Genomic DNA, 19,546 nt, shown 5'->3' with positions numbered 1-19,546 from the left:
TGTCCTGAGCTTTCTCAAAGCTAGCACTCTACCACTTGAGTCACAGCACCACTTCTAGCTTTTTCTGTATATGTGGTACTGAGGAATTGAACCCAGAGCTTCGAGCATGCTAGGCAAGCACTCTACGACTAGGCCATATTCCCAGCCCCTCTCTCCCTCTTTTCTTTTTCCTTCCTTCTTCCTTTTTCCTTCCTTCTTCCTTTTTTCCTTCCTTCCTTCCTTCATTTCTTTCTTTTCTTCCTTCTTTTTTTTCTTTTTCTTCTCTTTTTTCTTCTTTTTCCTTTCTTCCTTTCCCTCCCCCTCCCCCTTACTTTGGTGTAGTCGATAACACCAGACATCTTCCTTGGATTCACTTAAGTTTTCAAGATAAACCTTATTTTTAATACTTAACTTTCCACTCTTGTATATTTCAAAAGAAACCTAATTTTTTAGGTACTAGCCGAGGCAGTACTTGAACTGGTTGTAAAACAATTGAAGCAACATCAGAATACTATGGAAGACAAATTTATTATGTGCTTGAACAAAGCAGTGAAGGGCTTCCCTCCTCTTGCTGACAGGTAGGAACCAATCAACTGGCTTGGTTGTGGTGGGAGATGTTGGCAAGGTGGTCAGTGGCCAGTCTCTCACCAATCACTTCCCTGCCCCTGCCCCTGCCCTTTAGGTTCTTGAATGCTGTATTCTTTCTCTTGCCCAAATTTCATGGAATAATGAAGACACTTTGTCTAGAGGTAATACTTTGTCGTGCAGAGGAAATAACAGACCTGTACTTCCAGCTAAAGAGCAAGGACTTTCTTCAAGTCATGAAACATAGGTAAGTGGATACCAGCCCCACGCCATAGGAATTCCAGATGTTCTCTTATTCATATATCACATTTAAAATCATGAGGTACATATGCATTTTCATGAAAGGCATATTTACATGGTTTGATTCTAAAAGGAAAAGGTGAAGACAGTATAGGAATGTAATGTGGACCTATCCTTGCCCCTCTCCCTTGAGCGTCTACATCCTGGGACTTACCTATAAATAAAGGTAGTATCCCTGGCTTTCCAGATTTGTGTGTTTCTGAACTCCATGCCTATTTTGTTATGTATTACAATTGCTCTTTCATTTTCAAAATTATGATGTCAAATAAAAGTAAATTTCTAAGAGAAAGCTGCTGGTCACTTACTTATTACTTTTTTTATTGTTTATATGTACTTATAATTTTTATGTAATAAATTAATGATAAATATATAATATACTAGCAAAGAAATACATCATTTCATTCTGTTATTCTTCAGTATAGACATTATGCTGAGTGCTTTATGGAGTAAAAGATCCCAAACCAAGGAAATAGTCACTTGTTTTGTTTTGTTTTGGTGGGTCATGGGGCTTGAACTCTGGGTCTGGGCACTGTCCCTGAGCTCTTTAGGCCACAGCCCTACTCCTTGGGCCAGAGCCCCACAGTGCTGGAGCTGGCTTTGAACTGAGATCCTCAGATGTTAGCCTCCTGACTAGTTGGGATTACAAGCAAGAGCCACCGCACCCCAATACTATTCTTTAACTTCATTATCTGATGTGATAGTTTTTAGAAATAACTTGATCCTCCTTCCTTCCCTTCTTTTCTTTTTTGCTTAAGGAGTTATTAGTTGATGGTAGAAATTTTATGAGATAAGGCTAGTTCTGAGTGTACCCTTGAAAAGTGCATGTTGTTGGTGGCTTCTTCCTTTCTTTCATATTTTTTTCCTCCTGTTTTTTTCTTTCTGAGATAGAGTCTAATGAAAGCAAAAAATGGCTAACAGTGTGGCTGAAGTAGTAGAGCAACTGCTTAGCAAGGATGAGGCCCTAAGTTCAAAATATAGTACCACTAAAATAAAAGAAAAACTATAAAAGAAAAGAAAAAAGAAAGTAAAAGTTGTTAAGTTTCTATGTTTTCAAGAATCTCTTTTCTTATAGAGATGATGAAAGACAAAAAGTGTGTTTGAACATAATTTATAAGATGTTAGCAAAATTAAAGCCAGTAGAACTCCGAGAACTTCTGGACCCTGTCATGGAATTCGTTTCTCATCCTTCTCCAATGTGTAGGGAACAAATGTATAACATTGTCATGTGGATTCATGACAATTACAAGTAAGTTACATAATACTTAATTTTAAAAGCGTATTTTATTTAACTGAATGTGACGTGAAAGTATATTACTTCTTGCTGGAATTGGGTGCATTTTTAAATTTTTTTTATTTATTTTTTTGGTGGGTCATGGGGCTTGAATTCTGGGCCTGGGTACTGTCCCTGAGCTCTTCAGCTCAAGGCTACCATCCTGCCCCTTGAGCCACAGCACCACTTCTGGTTTTCTAGTGATTAACTGGAGTTAGGAGTCTCACTTTCTTTGGTGCCTGGGCTGGCTTTAAACCTTGATCCTCAGATCTCAGCCCCCTGAGTAGCTAGGATTACAGGCATGAGCCACCGTGCCTGGCAGATTGGGTACATTTTAGTAATCTGAAACATAATAAAACAGTACACCATATAGTAATTGTTAAACCAGTTTACTTTAGTCTGTTTATTTCCATCCTTAGTCCAAATCATTTCATGAATATTTGAGACTATTTAGATACTGAGATATCAGTTGCATTAGAAGTATACGAGTATTCTCTTAAATAGCTTATGATTATTATTATTATTTTGTTTTATTTTGTTGGTTGTGGGACTTGGACTCTTGGGTTGGGTGCTGTCCTTGATCTCTTCAGTTCAGGGCTACCACAGCACCACTTCTGGTTTTCTAGAGGTTAATTGGAGATAAGAGTCTCTCATACTTTAGTGCCCCAGGCTGGCTTTGAACCTGATCTTCAGATCTTAGCCTCCTGAGTGCTAGGATTATAAGCGAGAGCCACTGCACCCAGCTTAAACAACTTATTTTTGTACCTTAAGTTTTAAGATCTGACAAGATGAAAGAGGAAATTCTACGAGGATGTGTCATCCCTCACTACCTATTCCTAACAGGGAAGGCAAACTCAGAAGTAGCATTATTCCAGAAGTTAAACTTCTCTGGGAAAAGCCAGCTTTTTTCCTTCAGTTTATACAGCAGAGATAGAAAAGACTTCTAATGTTTTGTTTTATCTTTTTTTTTTTCTCTCAGAGATCCAGAAAGTCAAATGGATGGTGACTCCCAGGAAATACTTAAATTGGCCAAAGATGTGCTGATTCAAGGATTGATTGATGAAAACCTTGGGCTTCAGTATGTGCTTCTCCTGCAATTATTGGGCCAACATTTTAGGGATCTTGCTCTCTAGAGCAGCTTGGACTATTTCTCTAGTAGTTTAATGAATGTCTTTATGTTGCAAGCATTTTCTCTGCTTCCTCCATTCCTTTTGTGCTGGTGTAATATGGATTTTTTTTTTTTTGCCTGTCCTTAGGCTTGAACTCAGGGCCTGAGCATAGTCCCTGGGCTTTTCTCAAGGCTAGAGCTCTAGCACTTGAACCACATCACCATTTTTGGCTTTTTCTATGTATGTGGTACCAAGGAATTGAACCTGGGTCTTCATGCATGCTAGACAAGCACTCTACCACTAGGCCAAATTCCCGGCCAGTATGGGTAATTTTGCAGTATGAAAATAATGATTATTCTGCTTTGCACTTCACCACCAATAGTCAACATCATACTCTACAATTTAATATTGAGTGGTAGGTTGGAAACTTTAGAATAATAAGCAATCCTATTAAGAATTCATGTTCATATGGGAATATGAATGATAGCTGTTGTTACCTAATATCTACCCTGGCTTGTTATATGTTATGTTTTATCAAGGACCATTTATGTAATAAGGGCCATAAGCTTCTTATACAATTTGATATATCACAGTTTTCATTGGCTGCAATTTAAATTCATTAACCTTTCAGAAGTTACCTTTCGATTTCATAAGCATTATTAAATTTTTAAGTCTAAACCGTTTTTAATTCCTCTTTGGCTATAGCCTATATTCTTAGAGTGAACTATTTTAGAAAAGCAGGGAGGATTATATGAAATTTTTGTTGTTGTCTGCTAGAAATAAACCCAGAGCCTTATATGTGCTAGGTAGCTCTCTTTATCACTGAGCTACGCCGTGTGTGCGTGTGCCTGTGCATGTGCCTGCTCCTTTACTGGCACTAGAACTTCATTGAGTTTAGTACCTCACATTGTCACTTGTCTTTTTTTTTAAGCTGAAGCTGTAGCTTTGGAACCACATCTCTACTTCTAGCTTTTTTACTGGTTAACTGTAGATAAGAGTCTTACCAACTTTTCTTCCTGGGCTAGATTCAAACCATGACTCTCAGATCTCAACTTTTCTGAGTAGTTAGGATGAAGAGTATGAGCCACTGGTCCTGAAACTCCTTAAAATGAGTTTTCAGTTTCAACACTGTTAAGCAGTTATCATTGAAAGCTTCCCTGGAAGTAGAGACAGTAGCAGAGATTTCTCAGTTCCTCACCTCATGATGATTACATTCCAGTTTTAGGGATATAACTACTTCAGTGTATCTTTACTTTTTGTAACTCATACACTCTACATAGCTTTGGGTATAATTTTGGTGTCCACAGATGGAAAGCTGTATCCTTCCTACTTAACACTGTGTGCAGTGACTTCCTGCATTTTGCACCATCTGAGCATGTGCTCGATCTCCTCTCTGTTTTTCAGATTAATTATTCGGAATTTCTGGAGCCACGAAACCAGATTGCCATCAAATGCCTTGGACCGATTATTGGCACTAAATTCTTTATATTCTCCTAAGATTGAAGTTCACTTTTTAAGTTTAGCAACAAATTTTTTGCTTGAAATGACCAGGATGAGTCCAGATTATCTGAATTCCATGTTTGAGCATCCCCTGTCAGAATGCGAATTCCAGGTGCAGTGTTATGTTGATCATGATGCCTCACACTCTCTCTTTGTCAATGAATGCCTTCTAGTAGTATTACATTTGCTTGCTTAATTCTTTTTGAAAGAACACATTTCTTTCTAAGACAGTAACTTGTTTCCTCCTTATCTTCTCACTCTGCATGAATTTCTTTCCTATGACTTCTCTCTCTTACCTGGGCGATTCAGGATTCAAGTATTCCCATGACAGCTATGTGGTCACAATAGACTACACAATGACAAAGATACTTCTCTGGGCTTGGTTGTATCTTGTTTATACTGGTATTCCTTGGTACAGGTTGAAAATAATTTATACAAAATGCTGGGGATCAGAAGTGCTTTGGATTTCAGATTAGTTTTAGATTTTGGAGTATCTGCATATGTATCATGAGTTGTCCTGGGGAAGGAAACCCAAGTGCAAACATTAAACCTATTTATGTTTCATTTGCTCTATATACACATAGTCTAAAGGTAGTTTTTTTTGTTTTTGTTTTTTGGTCGGCTGTGGGGCTTGAACTGAGCTCTTTAGCTCAAGGCTACTATTCTGCCCTTTGAACCACAGCGACACTTTTGGTTTTCTAGTGGTTAATTGGAGGTATGAGTCTCACAGTCTTTAGTGCCTGGGCTGGCTTTGAACTGTGATCCTTGGATCTCAGCCTCCTGATTGCAGGCATAAGCAGGTAAATTTATACAGCATTTTTATCAGGTCTATATTTTGACTAAAACGCCAACTCAGGAAGTCACTTGAGTCTTTCACTTGATGTATCATGTTATTGCTCAAGAAACTTCAAATGTTGAAGCACTTTATTTAGATTTTGAAATTTCAGATTAGGGATGTTCCTGTCCACTGTTTGGCTGTGTGAGCACTTAGAGCTGAGTGGTGTGAGCTGTGTCACATCATGTCCATTACCCAGTGGTGTCAGCCTCCTGGGGCAGTCTCCCTAGTTGACACTAATTTTTTTTTTTTTTTTTGGTGGGTCATGAAGCTTGGACTCAGCCTGGGTGCTGTCCCTGAGCTCTTCAGCTCAAGGCTACTGCCCTACCCTTGAGCCACAGCATTACTTCCAGTTTTCTGGTGGTTAATTGGAAATAAGAGTCTCTTATAGTCTTTCATGCCTTGGCTGGCTTTGAATCGTGATCCTCAGATCTCAGCCTCCTGAGTAGCTAGGATTATAGGCGTGAGCCACTGTGCCCAGCTATTTGGTTCTTTTATTGTGCCTTTACTGTGTGTTGAACTGAAAGCCTTGTGCTCTTGCTCAGTTTTTTTTTGTTTGTTTTTTTTTTTTTTTTTTTTTTTTTTTTTACTCATGCTTGATACTAGAGCCAGTGGTAAAACACTTTAGCTGTAACTTCACTTCTGGTTTTTCTTTTTCTTTTTCTTTTTCCTCTTTTTTTTTGGTGGTTAGTTAGAGATTGAAGCCTCTGAATTGTGTGCTTGGGTTGGCTGAACCAAGATTTTTAGATCTTAGGCCTTCTAAGTAGCTAGGCTTATAGTCACTAGCCACCATTTTCTGATCCTGTTTGATTCATCATCATCATCATCATCATTATTATTTATTTATTCTGATAAGATATCATCAAATAGCCCAGGATAGCCTTGAACTCACTGTATAGTCCTAGACAGGCTTAGAACTTGGCTATCCTCCTGCTTCGATTTTCCTGGTTATGGGATTAAAATGAACACCACTGCATCTGGCTGTATTCTTGAGGGTTGTTTGTTTGTTTTTTTGTTTGTTTTTGCCAGTCCTGGGCTTGGACTCAGAGCCTCAAGGTTAGAACTCTACCTCTTCAGCCTCAGCATCATTTCTGGCTTTTTTTCTGTGTATATGGTACTGAGGAATTGAACCCGGGTCTTCGTACATGGTAGGCAAGCACTCTACCACTAGGCCAAACTCCCAGCCCTTGAATTTTATTTTATTTATTTTTATCAGTACTTGCACTTGAAGGCAGAGCCTTTTGCTTTTACTTGCCTTTTTTGCTCAAGTCTGATGCCCTATCATTTGAGCCACAGCTCTACTTCTGGCTTTTTATAAATATGAGTCTCATGGACTTTTTGCTTGGGCTAGCTTTAAATTGAGATCCTCAATTTAAATCCTCAGATTTAGCCTCCTGAGTAGTTAGGATTATAGACATGAACCATTAGCACCCAGTTTATTTTTGGATTTTAAATAAAAACATTCCAGTGTTGTTGTACAACTAACCTTTCCTTGGAAATTTTCTTCTCGTAGGAGTGTACCATTGATCCTGACTGGCGCTTCCGAAGTACAGTTCTCACTCCAATGTTTATTGAGACTCAGGCTTCCCTGAGTACCCTCCAGACCCAAACTCAGGAAGGTTTCCTCCAAAATCGAGGACCAAAGACTGGACAAGTACGGGTCACCCAACAGCAGTATGATTTTACTCCTACACAAACTACAGGTAAAAAGCACCCCTATAGGACTGGGAGTTTGGCCTAGTTTTAGAGTATTTACCTACGTGCATGAAGACCTGGGTTTGATTCCTCTGTACCACATACATAGAAAAAGTCAGAAGTGGTGCTGTGGCTCAAATGGTAGAGGTGCTAGCCTTGAGAAAGCTGACGGACATTGCCAAGGCCCTGCGTTCAAGCCCTAGGGCTAGCCCCCCCCCTCCAAAAAAAAAAGCACCCCTATGCTTTGACCTATAGAAGCAGCATCTGTTGCATGAACATTGACCTTTGTGAGCCATTAATGATACTAATACAATTATAAGAACCATAAGGAAGAAAAACCAAAGTACAAAAAGATAGAAGTTACCAGAACAGTCAAGACAGAATAATGGTTCTTAGGAGGTAGGGGAAGGAAAATTGGAGAGCTATAGTTTTTTTTAATAGGTACAGAGCTTCAGTTTTGCAAGCAGAATATAGTTTTGTAGGTGAATGGTAGTAAATGGACTCAGTTACATGTTTAAAAATGATTGGAAGAGTAAATGTTATTATATATTTTAATCACTTTTTTTGTAGTACTAAAATATGAACTCAGGGTACCACATTTGCTCAGCTTGCTTGCTTGGCTGGCACTTACCACTTGAGCCACACCTCCAGCTATACTTTTTTCTGGTTAATTGGAGATGGAATGTCTTGGATTTTTCCAGCTTCAAATTGCCTCCTAAGTAGCTAAGGTTTATAGGTATGTGCCATTGATGCCTAGTTTATACATATGTACACACACACACACACACACACACACACACACATATGCATGCACACATTTTCTAAGGGAGTAAAGGATATTTTTGATTATAGTAATCAGGAACAGTTTCAGTATATGTTTATTTTTGTTTCATCCAGAAAACTATATAAAATTTGAAACATCTTAAAAGCAAAGGAGAGCTAAACCAAATTCATTTACTAATATTAATAGCTTCTTAAAATACTTTTTAAAAATGTATTAGCTCTTGCCGGGAGTTTGGCCTAGTGGTTAAAGTGCTTGCCTAGCATGCATGAAGACCCGGGTTCGATTCCTCGGTACCACATACATAGAAAAAAGCCGAAAGTGATGCTGAGGTTCAAATGGTAGAGCTCTAACCTTGAGAAAGTCCAAGGACAGTGCTCAGGCCCTGAGCTCAAGCCCAGGACTGGCCAAAAAAAAAAAAAAATGTATTAGCTCTTTCCTTTGATCAGAAAAGAAATAAGTTGTATAGACAGAAAAATATTTTAATCATTTTACATAATGAACATTATTCCTTTATATTATTTGCTTTACATTCTGTTGTTTCTGCAAGTAGGACTACTTGGGATAATCACAGTGGAAATCCTGTGACACTTACATTAGGAATGAACCAGTATTAGTACTTTCTTATAGATACAAAGGGTCATTCTTATGACAATCATAGTAGGCAGAGGAAGCAGGTAACATTTCTTACTTTGCAAATGGAAACACTGGGACTAAGGTGCCTAGTTGGCTTTGGATTGTACCCTGGGAAACTAACCATCTCAGCCCAGAGTTGCAAGTTGTCATGGAGATTAGCTGCTACAGGTGTGCCCTTGCAGGTGTCACTGTCCTGTGTGGAGTATGATGGATGATGCTAAGCATCCTTACTGCTCTGGTCATATGTGTTGTAGATGGAAGAAGTTCATTTAATTGGCTGACGGGAAGCAGCATTGACCCACTGGAAGATTACACAGTGTCCTTGTCATCTGATTCCTTGTCTTCCTCCTTGCTATTTGCCCACAAGAGGAGTGAAAAATCACAGAGAGTATCTTGGAAGTCAGTGGGACCTGACTTTGGGGAAAAAAAGCTGAGCCTTCCTGGAGATGAGGTGGATAACAAAGCAAAAAGTGGTAAGATTTCTAGAACATGCTTAAAATTACTTACCCTCTTAAATTACTGCCAAGGCTTAGCTCAAGAAAGTATTTCTGACTGTATCCACATTTCCTTGTGACTTGTAGACAAGCCCATTAAAATTTAATTCATTAAGTGTTGTCTGGAAACTAGCATATTGAAAGCATTGTTTTTTAGGTATTGCAGAAAAAAGTTGAGTAAACTGAAATGAATTTATTTAATGACTTTCTCTGACATTACCATTACTCATCAGTCACATTGGTGATCGTCACATAAGGTACACTTAGAAAGCCAAGTGTAAACAGTAAGTTTACATCTAAGGTGAGAATGGAGAGAAAGTCTGGATAGAGAGTTCTTTCAGAAGAGAGAGCCTGGCAGGCAGGAAGGGATGAAGATGGAAAGGTAACAAAGTGTTCGTAGTGGGAGGGACTCAGTGAAGAATATTTATGGAGAGCTGTGTATGGAAAGGCTCCGTGGCTAGGTGGGTGGATGCTTTGGGACACAAAGGCAGTTGTGCTTAGGATGGAAGGAAAGAAGAAAGGATGGTGGGAGGAAAGTCTAGTTCAGGAGGCAGTCACTTGATACACTGAGTTGAGGCAGCCATGAGGACTCTGGCCTTCTTAGTGAGGTATGTGAACCAGGAAGCAGAATGAAGAAGCAGGGCCAGAGGCACCATTATGTGAGTTTGCTGGCATGAAAGTGGTTGGGGCATCCCTGTGTCAGAGCCAGTGGGACTCCCAGGAGGTTGTAGTTCAGTTTTATTGTTTTTAGATTCCCAGTCTTCTAAGTTTTCTCCTTCGTCCTTGCTGTACCTCTGTTTTCCCTGATGCTTACCTAGGAATTACTGAGAGATAGTTCCAGGTGTTCTATTCTTTAACTTCCAGAATTTGTGAGCTGTCTCCGTTGCTTTCTTGTGGGTTAATGTGTTAAAGAAAATACTAATGAAAACAATTAAATTAGAGGTAAACATATACCCTTACTTCCGTGGACCTTGGGAAGGAGTTGAGGATAACTGCAGATATTGAATTGACTGCCAGAAACCAAGTCTCCTCTATGTTCTTTAGGCACAGACAGCCGGACAGAAATACTGAGATTACGCAGACGATTTTTAAAGGACCAAGAGAAACTTAGGTTGATTTATGCCAAGAAAGGCCTTGCTGAACAAAAACTAGAGAAGGTTGGTATCTTCTTCATGAATTTAATTTCAGAAATACCTATTTTATACCATGGTAACTTTACTAAGGAAACAAGTTCCCCCTTAGGTGTTCATTTCACAATGAGTCTATAAACTAAAAAAACATAGAAGCAGCACTATGTAAACTAAAATTAGTTATGAACCAAAGTCACTTTTGCCATCCCTGAATATGAAGGTTATTTATTGCATGATTAGGCTTCATTCTCCTTATCTGTCTTGTCTTTATGGGACTGCCAGGACCCAGTTTTGCCTCTTCTTCCTACTACAGCTCAGTTTTGTCCTTCTCTGTACAAATGGATTTTCTCCATGAGTGAAAACATGACCACTTTACTCCCTTGATTTTCTCTGTAATAACTGCTATTACGGGATTGGCCCAAATGTACCTGATTTTGCTTATAAAGCAGTAATTAAGATCAAATTTCCAAGAAGTTAGGATAGATAATGAATAACCCCTGTCATTGTTTTAATTCATTGTAAATCCTTAGCCCTTTAACTTTCAAATCTGAGGAGACAATGAGAGAAACATGTTTTCTTTTTCATTTTTTTATCTCTGTACTAATTATTCTTTTTTTCTTTTTTTGCCAGTCCCGGGGCTTGAGCTTAGAGCCTGAGCACTCTCATTGGGCTTTCTCAAGAACACTACTACTTGAGCCTCAGCAACACTTCTGGCTTTTTCTATGTATGTTGTACTGAGGAATTGAATCTGGGTCTTCATGCATGCTAAGCAAACACTCTAAATGGCGGCCACTAATTATTATTTTAAACATAAAGATCCAAAATCACAATTTCCTCAGGAGCCTCCATTGCTCCCTCAGATTCTTCTAGCTGCTGACAAACTACTGCTATTTCCTTCAGACAGGGAGTATTAGATTTCATTTTTTTTAAATTGTATTTTATTGCCAGGATAATGTATAGAGGGGTTACAGTTACATTCATCAGATGTTGGCTACATTACTCCTGATTCGCTTTCTCATATTTTTGTTCCCTTTCCCTCCCCTCTCCCCATTATAAAGTCATCTTGTTTTCCCACTGCCCCTCCCTATTTCAATTTATACAGTATATCAGGTAACAAAGTCAGATACAGTAACCACATGAGATTAACTATAAATGGGAAAAAAGAGAAAAGAAATAACTTCACATAATACATTAAGAACAACAATCACAAAGGTAATCCTCTTGTTCCCATAACCTAGAGTTCAATTTGTTAATCACATTCTTTATAACCTTATGTACATAGGTTCTGAGGTACTGTGATCCTCTGTTAGGAGAATCCTAGATGTGTACTAATTATTACAAATGAGGGATGCCATGGAGCCTATACTTTTTTGGGTCTGGCTTACTTAATATGATTTTTTTCCATTTCTTTCCATTTCCTTATGAATGGGGTGATGTCATTCTTTCTGATGGCAGCATAGTCAATTCCATTCTATATAAATACCACATCTTGTTGATACACTCATCTACTGAGGGGCATCTGGGTTGGTTCCATATCTTTGCTATGGTAAATAATACTGCAATGAACATCATTTTCCTGTGGCTTTAAAATGCCCTTGTTTCTGGCCATTTGGGTCATAGGGGAGCTCTATGCTTAATCTTTTGAGGAACCACCATACTGCTTTCCATAGTGCTTGAACGAGTTTACACTCCCACCAACAGTATTCCCTCCTGGCCACATCCCTGCCAGCATCTGTTATTAGATTTCTTGATAATGGCCATTCTAACTGGAGTGAGGTGGAATCTCAGAATTGTTTTAAATTGCATTTCTTGTTTGGCCAGAGATGTGTCTATAGGCCATTTTTATTTCCTCTTCAGAGAAATCTCTCTTTAAGTCTTTAGCCCCACTTTGTTTTGTGGTACATTTATTTTTGAGAGATTCAATTTTTTGAGCTGTAGGTATATTTTAAGTAAGAGGCCCTTGTCTGTTGTGTGGCTAGTGAAGATCTCCCCTGGGCTTTCTGTTTAACTTACTATGTCCTTTGCCATGCAGAAGCTCTACAGTTTAATGCAGTTCCATTTGTCCAAACTTTCTTTAATTTGTTGTGTTTCTGGACCTTTATTAAGAAAGTTTCGACCTGTGCCAAGGAGTCCTAGTGTATCTCCTATTTCTTCCTGTAAAGTTTTCAACGTATCTGCTTTTACCTGAAGGTCTTTGATCCATTTGGAAGTAATTGTGGTGCCAGGTGACATCAAAGGATCCAGCTTTAGTTTTCCACAAGTGCGTAACCATTCTGCCAGCACCACTTGTTGAAGAGGCTGCCTTTCTTCCATGTTATTTTTTTGGCTCCCTTATCAAAAATTAGGTGGCCATATGTCTGTGGATTGATTTCTGGGTTTTCAGTTCTATTCCATTGATCCTCAGGCCTGTTCTTTTGCCAGTACCAAGCTGTTTTGATTACTATAGCTCTGTAATAGAGTCTGAAATTTGGTATTGATATTCCTCCAGCACTGTTCTTTCTGCTAAGGATTTTCTTATTATGTGAAGCTTCTGATTACTTTGTAATGAATATTTTTGCCTTTTTAGTGCTCATCTGCCACAGTGATTATATGAATGTGAATAAAAGTATCACTTCACTATTACGTTAAAGATGGATCGTTTTAAATTTTTTTAATCAGCATGTACTAGTTATGTAAGGATTTCTACACATGTATATAAAATATCCTGATCAACTTTACCACCTCTATCAGTCTCCCTTTACCTCCCTCCCTCTTCTTTCTTTCTTTCTTTTTTTTTTTTTTTTTTAGAAGGTCACCATGTTTTATTCCACTGGAGACACTGGGCAGCAATGCAAATGAAGCAACCTCAGATGAACACCAGTGTGGTGTGTAAATTCCGAGGTTCACAGACATTGTCCACTCTTCCATACAGACGGGCCCAGAGCTGGGTCACAGTGGATGAGGGAAGGCCCAGAGCTGTCCCTCTTAAAACAATGTCAACAAGATTTCCTTGTCATATTTTCATATATGCAGACTGTTTGCTTTGACAATATTCATCCCTGTTCATTCTCCTTGTTAGCCCTCTTTTTTTCTGGTACATCCCCTGCCACATACAAGCTTGTTTTACTTTCTGGTCATTGATTTATTTTTTTCTAGGTCACTGGGAGGTTTTCACCATGGTGTTTCAAACATGTATATATTACATGTTACTCAGAATAATCTTCTCTATTGCTTTCTCTTCCTTTGCTGCCCATTCCTCTTACTGATCAGCAGCTTTCATTGCGGTTTCTTATGTTGCTTTACCTGTAGCTGATTTATATTTTGAAATTATTCACCCTCCATTAAAGATAAATCATTATATCCGTTCTATATTATATCTCATACATACCTGATTTTATTGAATGGGAATCTTTCTGTTCTCTTTTTGCTTTCGTGATCATAGGAGATGAAGAGTGAGTTTAAAATGAAGCAGGATGCCCATGTCATTCTGTACAGAAGTTACCGTCATGGAGACCTTCCTGACATCCAGATCAAGCACAGCAGCCTCATCACCCCCTTGCAGGCTGTGGCTCAGGTCTGCCCCAACTGCCAAGTGTGGTCTCTTGACAAATGATTTATGTTCTTTTGTTTTATTCTATATTATTTGTATCAGGCCTAGTCTTGAACACAAGGCCCGGGTGCCATTCCTGAGCTTTTGAGCTCAAGGCTAAGTAGTCTACCACTTGAGACACCTCTCCATTTCTGGCTTTTTGGGTATTGGAGAGATAAGAGTCTCACAAACTTTCCTGTTTGGGCTGGCTTTAAACTGAGATCCTCAGATCTCAGCCTCCTGAGTTGTTTGGATTATAGGCAAGAGCCACCAGTGTCCTGCATTTCTTGACAAATTAGCTTGCTTGTAGCTCCAGGGGCCTACTGTTTTGTAAAAGAAAATGTTCAATGCTAGCCTTACATCAATGGGAAGTGTTGATTTTTCCTAAGTAACAGAATTGGTTTAAGGACTGTTTCAAATCTCAGCTTTGCAGGTTCCCAGTTCTACGCTGCCTTTTCAAATGAGGAAACTGGCTTAGAGTTATCTGTAACTAGGCACTGAAACTAGATGTCCATGTCAGATCATCTAATATTCTGAGCCAGAGTCTCCATTTCTAAAATCAACATCTGTAACATCTGTTATTTCCTATCCAATAATGTCAAAATGATATAACATATAAAAATAATCACTAAAAACTTCAATAAGCACCTATATAAACTGCAATAACAGGTTATCAGTGAGGTCATTATTCATTTATTTTTACTTTTTTTTTTTTTTTGCCAGTCTTGGGCTTGAGCTCAGGGCCTGAGCACTGTCCTTGGACTTTCTCAAGGCTAGAGCTCTACCACTTGAACCTTAGCACCACTTCCAGCTTTTTTCTATGTATGTGGTACCAAGGAATCAAACCCAGGTATTCATGCATGCTAGGCAAGCACTTTAACCACTAGGCCAAACTCCCGGCCCCTTATTTTTACTTTTCTTACAGCAATTTGCCTAATAACAGAAGATGAAATAATTGAGGTACAGAGTAAAGTACTGAGAGGGAATGCAAGGTTCTAGTTGAGTAAGAATTTATTCCCTCAAAACCCTGACTTTTTCATTAAAATAGTTTTAACAAAGAATACTATAAGCCGGGTGCCGGTGGCTCATGCCTGTAATCCTAGCTACTCAGGAGGCTGAGATATGAGGATAGCAGTTCAAAGCCAGCTTGGGTACAAAGTCTGTAAGACTCTTATCTCCAGTTAACCACCAGAAAACTGGAAGTGGTACTGTGGCTCAAGTGGTAGAGCTCTAGCCTTTGGGCTGAAGAGCTCAGGGACAGTGCCCATGACCCACAAGCCCCATGACCCAAAAAAAGAAAGCTTTTGAGAGTACTAGTGGATTACAGGATTTTAGCTTCCGTTCTTTTTTTTTTTTTTTAACCATAGCTCTTAATTTTTTTATTTTTTTTATTTTTAGAGAGATCCAATAATTGCCAAACAGCTCTTCAGTGGCTTGTTTTCTGGGATTATAAAAGAGATGGATAAATTAAAGACAAAGTCTGAAAGAAACATGATTACTCAGAAATTGCTCCAAGACTTTAATCATTTTCTTAATACCACATTCTTTTTCTTTCCACCATTTGTGTCTTGCATCCAGGTAAGCTTGTTCCTTGTCAAGTATGAATTTTCTGCTTTGATACATCTAGCTAATATAATAAAGTGCTTCACTGAGAAGGATGTATTATTTGAGTTACTTCTTCTCAGGTGGGCACATGTAATTTTTTTTTAATGTGGGGGACTCCTTAAATATGATACAATAATCTGAAGTAAAGCTTGCAATGAAAATGTTTTATATTAAGCCAGTCTCTTTGGAATTTTAATTAAACCTTGTATTTTGTATAATTATCTTTCCTTAGGTAGTATTGCACAAATTCTTTCTTGCTGCCTAAGGTGATGATGATGTATATGCCTGGTTTTGTTCTAATTAGAGAGGTCAGCTCAGTTCACAACTATGAAGAGACAAAATCTTGACTTCAAACTTTCATTTTGAGAGGTGACAGACAATCCACAGATAAACACAAAACAGAACATGAGGTAGTTGTTTGCCACAGTTCTTGAGGAATACAGTAGTATTCAAGCAGAGTAGGGCAATACAAAGCAAGTAAACAAGTGGCCTCTTGCTTAGGCAGGTATATATGCTATTATCAATGGCATCGAGTCAGTGCTTGGAGAAATCTTTTCCAAGGGGACCCAGTTTGAGCAGAGAACTTAACATCATATGCTTTTCAGTTCCTGTTTAAATATACTCTTTGAAGATTGTCTTGTCACATAAAAATTGTGTTATGTGGTATAAATACAAAGGACTATATTTGAATTTTATTTTTTTTCTTTCTTACTTTTTTTTGTTGTTGTTGTTGTGGTGGTAGTGGTGGTGGTGGTGGTCAATTTAATTTCTCATACCACTACTCCTAAGAATGAAAAACAGTTTTTGTTTTGCTTACCTCGGAGAATTTACATTCTTCCATATTAACCAGAGCCTTCATGGGTAGTGGTATAGATGTGTCAGGATCTTATTGGGGTAGTGCAAGTTTGCATGGGCCTCAAGAAGAAGTGCGTGGGGCTCTCATGCTGTTCTTGTTTTATCTGTTATGGATTTGGGGCTTATTTTTTCACTAATTTGCTGTTTATAGCATTCTTGAGTTAAGAGCTACAAAGTAAAGACCATTACAATAACAATAATCCTTTAAATCTGTTCAAATACTGTTGAATAAGTAGGCTCCTGAATAGAAAAAAAATTGGATTATCAGATCAATGTTTTGGTGATTGGATGTAAAAACTTTGTTTCAGTTGCTTTTTTTTTTTTGCTAGTCCTAGGGCTTGAACTCAGGGCCTGGGCACTGTCCTTGAGCTTCCTCAAGTTAAGTGCTCTACCACTTGAGCCACAGCACCACTTCTGGCTTTTTCTGTGCATGTGGTACCAAGGAATTGAACCCAGGCCTTTGTGCATGCTAGGTGAGCACTCTACCACTAAGCCAAACTTCTGGCCCCTCAGTTGCTTTTTAAAACTAGTATTTTTTAAAAATTGCAAGTGTTATTTGGATGTATTGAGGGCAGAGTGAGGGAGAAGGATTGTGTGTGTGTGTGTGTGTGTGTGTGTGTGTACCACTGCTTTCTTAAAGTCCTGGATTGAGAATGTAAAAATAAAAGCTGATTTACTCCTTTGAGCAAATTGAATATTGGAGGGAAATTTATGAATAGAATTAGAGAAACTTTTAGTGATATCACTACTCTCATCAGAATTTTCTTTAATATTTAGTAAAGTAAATTAGTCAGTTGTGAAGAAGTTGTCCAAATCTCACAGGCTAAACAAGACGTTTGGCTTTCACAGGAAATCAGTTGTCAGCATGCAGACTTACTGAATCTTGACCCGGCTGCCATCCGTGTCAGCTGCCTGGCCAGTCTGCAGCAGCCTGGGGGTATCTGCCTTCTTGAACAAGCACTGCTCCATCTGATGCCCACAGATCCCCCCACCAAGCGAATCCGAGGAAAGGCTCAACTTCCTCCTGATGTTCTCCGGTGGATGGAACTTGCTAGGTATGTTGTGAGGGCCCCTTGGGAGAACAGTGAGTCCAACTGAAGTGACACAGAAAAACACACAAGCAAACTTGCCTTCATTTAGCAGAAAATGAACCCAAGAAATTGATTGTAACCTTGTCTGAAAGTTTGTAAACTTTGCTCAGTCTGATTTCCCCTCTACTAAGTTAAGATTAGTTTCCATGAGAAGGAATGTGTCCAATGAAAGATTAAATGTGTTTCTTTCATTATGCACTCACTTACACTTACTTTCTACAAAGTTTAGCATTCTTTTTAGGGTGGCTGTAATGATAATTCTTTTCTTTTCCCTCCAAATTTGCTTTATATCATTGGATAAATATAAATTAATGAACAGATATAATGATAATTCTTAATGTTTTGTTTTTTCCAGGTTAGCTTAACTAGATCACCTACTGTTTTCAAAGGACTCAATATTGTAGCAATGTTTTTTTTTTTTCAGTCCGAGGTTTGAACTCAGGGCCTGGATATTGTCCTTGAGCTGCTCTTGCTAAAAGATAGCACTCTACTACTGAAGCCACAGTGCTACTTCCAGTTTTGATTTTATATGATACTGAAGAATCAAACCCAGGGCTTCATGAAGGCTAAGCAAGCAGTCTACCACTAAGCCACCTTCCTAGCCCATGTGGCAATGCTTGTTCAACCTAATTATGTAAAAGGATATTAGGTCAATGTTGAAATTTGTCTTGAACTGTTTTAAGATGATTTAGATTTATAGGTTCTAAGAGAAGAGATAGTAAAAGTAAACGTTGATTCGAAAGGCACCATGGCAGGCATGGAAGAGAATGTGAGACATTGATGACAGACTCACACATGAAGTGTCTTGTAGGAAATGTATGCATTTTTATACATAACAGAACATGAAGTAGTGGGATGAGATACATGCTAAGAGAGGACAGTCACAAAATGAGGATTCATTGGAGTTAACTAGTGAAAAAACATAATAAAACAGAGAACTTGTGGGTTTATTTTGTTTTGTTTGTTTGTTAGGCAGGTACTCAACCATTGAACCTCACCTTCAGTCTTTTTTGCTTTAATTTCAGAAGGATTTTGTACATTTTGTCGGGACTGGACTTACCTTAATATGTCACCCAAGTAGCTGAGATTACAAACTTGATATAACATCCAGTTTATTTATTGATATGAGGTCTAGTTTTTGTTTGTTTGTTTTTAATGTAGGCTAGCCTTTGTAACCTAATCCTATTTGCTTTTCTCCCATTTGGCTGAGATTGTAGTCATATACTACCATGCTCTGTTAGACTATACAAGTTTAGCTTTTCTCATATAAGAATTAAATACTCATACAAACATATGTTTGTATTTCTTGCAATAGTATAGTGAACATAATGTAATAATTTCTTGTTCTGAATATTGGTAATAGTTTTACTAATGTTCTAGCGAGCATAAAATCAAAGCACAAAGTGACCGGAGTAGAGTTTCTATAGGGATCTCCTTTCTGTTAGTAGCTTTTCTCTCTTCTTCAACTGCTCCTGTATGCTGCTCTTCCACCAGCCACCTGCCTTAGCCCTGTTTCTGGTTTGTATCTTTTGATCCCTATGATCCTGGCAATAACAAAGATATATATTAGAATTCTATTTAAATTTGTAATGAGTAGGCTTGCAGAGATTCTGGAGCGTCTTGGATGGGAGTACAAGCACCTTAGTATCCAGGATAGGAACCAACAGGAAGTAGAACCAAAACTGGTAAGGAGACTACAGGAAAAGATGATTTGTGGGTTAAGAGTTGAGGATAGGAAAAATAATTCCAGCAGAAGGGGAATAAACAATAAATATTAACTGGAGAAGCTTGTTTGACAAGATCAAGGTATATTTTTAATTTTTTTATTGTTAGAGCTTCATTGTGTAGGCTAGACTGATTTCAAATGTATGGTTTTCCTGCCAATACTTTTAGAGTACTGGAATTATAGGCATATAACACTATGCCTGATAAAACAAATTTTTATTTAGTGAAGAGGTAGGGTTAAAAAAATGTGTCATCAGTAGAGTAAAAGTTGCCATTTATTGGTTCTTGCTGCATAAGAATTCTAAATGTGTCATCTGTAGAAGTTTATTTAATGATACAATTTGTACAGTAGGAATTCTTGGCTCTTCAGATTTCCTTTTTTCTTTCT

General features: G+C 38.3%; 1 protein-coding gene across 2 annotated transcripts in view; it reads left to right on the top strand.

The window, feature by feature from the left end:
• Prkdc (protein kinase, DNA-activated, catalytic subunit) overlaps window positions 1-19,546 on the top strand; it is a 170,450-nt gene that overhangs the window by 102,582 nt on the left and 48,322 nt on the right. For both annotated transcript variants that reach the window (XM_090338803.1, XM_090338802.1), the window contains exons 53-63: window positions 433-557; window positions 662-811; window positions 1,937-2,110; window positions 3,114-3,212; window positions 4,648-4,855; window positions 7,092-7,281; window positions 8,945-9,163; window positions 10,229-10,341; window positions 13,736-13,867; window positions 15,281-15,460; window positions 17,192-17,397. In XM_090338803.1, coding sequence (XP_090194929.1) covers window positions 433-557; window positions 662-811; window positions 1,937-2,110; window positions 3,114-3,212; window positions 4,648-4,855; window positions 7,092-7,281; window positions 8,945-9,163; window positions 10,229-10,341; window positions 13,736-13,867; window positions 15,281-15,460; window positions 17,192-17,397 — 1,796 coding nt within the window. The remainder of the gene's footprint in view (window positions 1-432; window positions 558-661; window positions 812-1,936; window positions 2,111-3,113; window positions 3,213-4,647; window positions 4,856-7,091; window positions 7,282-8,944; window positions 9,164-10,228; window positions 10,342-13,735; window positions 13,868-15,280; window positions 15,461-17,191; window positions 17,398-19,546) is intronic.

The sequence above is a fragment of the Megascapheus bottae genome, chromosome 9, assembly GCF_031878675.1.
Source record: "Megascapheus bottae isolate mThoBot1 chromosome 9, mThoBot2.hap1, whole genome shotgun sequence".
In the NCBI taxonomy this organism is placed as follows: Eukaryota; Metazoa; Chordata; class Mammalia; order Rodentia; family Geomyidae; genus Megascapheus; species Megascapheus bottae.
The sequence above is the reverse complement of the archived record's forward strand: the minus strand, read 5'-3'. Positions and strand labels throughout refer to the sequence as shown.